The 1,110-nt window shown below is 59.4% G+C and overlaps 1 protein-coding gene across 1 annotated transcript in view; it reads left to right on the top strand.

Annotated features, from left to right (window-relative positions):
- The window catches only part of CDC42BPB (CDC42 binding protein kinase beta (DMPK-like)), a 64,342-nt gene that overhangs the window by 29,299 nt on the left and 33,933 nt on the right, over window positions 1–1,110 (top strand). The window contains exon 9 of the mRNA XM_014531622.1: window positions 867–1,033. Within this exon, the coding sequence (XP_014387108.1) occupies window positions 867–1,033 (167 nt within the window). The remainder of the gene's footprint in view (window positions 1–866; window positions 1,034–1,110) is intronic.

A 1,110-nucleotide genomic window follows, 5' to 3' on the forward strand; every position in this document is an offset into this window, starting at 1 on the left:
CCGGGACGCACGGCATCCCGGACACACGGCACCCCCAGGCCACTTTGAGAAACCCTGCTAGGCCCTCCGTGCTGGTGCCTGCTGCACTCAGTGTAGGACTCACCGTCACACTAACGGCAGGAGGTAAAAGGGAAAGAGTCCGGGAAGGGAGCTCTGTGTGAGAGCGCCTCCTGCCTTCGTCTGCGCCAGCCAGCTGTCCACGGTGACCAGCTTAGTGGTGCTGCCAGCCTCTGGAATGGAAGGAACCCTCAGGTCGCACAGGGCTCGGGCCCCAGGGGCTGAAGGAACTGTCCCTAGTTAGTGGCAGAGCCAGGAAGCCCTTGATGCAGTGGTTCTCAACCTTCTGGCCCTTTAAATACAGTTTCTCATGTTGTGACCCAACCATAAAGTTATTTTTGTTGCTACTTCATAACTGTAATGTTGCTACTGTTATGAATCGTAATGTAAATGTCTGATATGCAGGATGGTCTTAGGCGACCCCTGTGAAAGGGTCGTTCCACCGCCAAACCTCTGCCTTGATGGCTTGTGCTGCTCTGGCTGCGCCGCTGTCCTCCGGTGCCGCCCAGTGACACCTCTGCGCAGCCCAGCGAGGCCTCACAGGCCCAGCTCCGCACTCCCCTTCCGTGTGAGCCACGGCTTAGAAATTGCACTTCACTGATTTGCAGAGACGAGTCCCTGACTGGCTCCGAGGGCGTGTCCTGGGGCCATTGTCACCCAGTTCCTGCGTCAGGAGGACTCTTGTCTGACTCTGGCTCCATGAACAGTAGAGTCTTTTCACAGGTGTCTGTGCTGCCTCCCCCCCCAGGGAGCCTTTAAATGCTGACGAGCCTCTGGTGCCCAGTGGTGAGGCCTGTGCTTTGTTGCAGCTGTTTTTCTGACCGAGGCTCTCTGAAGAGCATGATGCAGTCCAGCACCTTAACCAAGGACGAGGGCGTGCAGCGGGACCTGGAGAGCAGCCTGCAGGCGGAGGCCTATGAGCGGAGGATCCGGAGGCTGGAGCAAGAGAAACTGGAGCTGAGCAGGAAGCTGCAAGGTGAGGGCCGGCTCCTGTGGCTACAGGGGCTCGCACCAGGGCCGCGCTCACACCTGTGTCCTCCCCCCCCCCCCCCC

The sequence above is a fragment of the Myotis brandtii genome, unplaced genomic scaffold (assembly GCF_000412655.1).
Source record: "Myotis brandtii unplaced genomic scaffold, ASM41265v1 scaffold819, whole genome shotgun sequence".
NCBI lineage: Eukaryota > Metazoa > Chordata > Mammalia > Chiroptera > Vespertilionidae > Myotis > Myotis brandtii.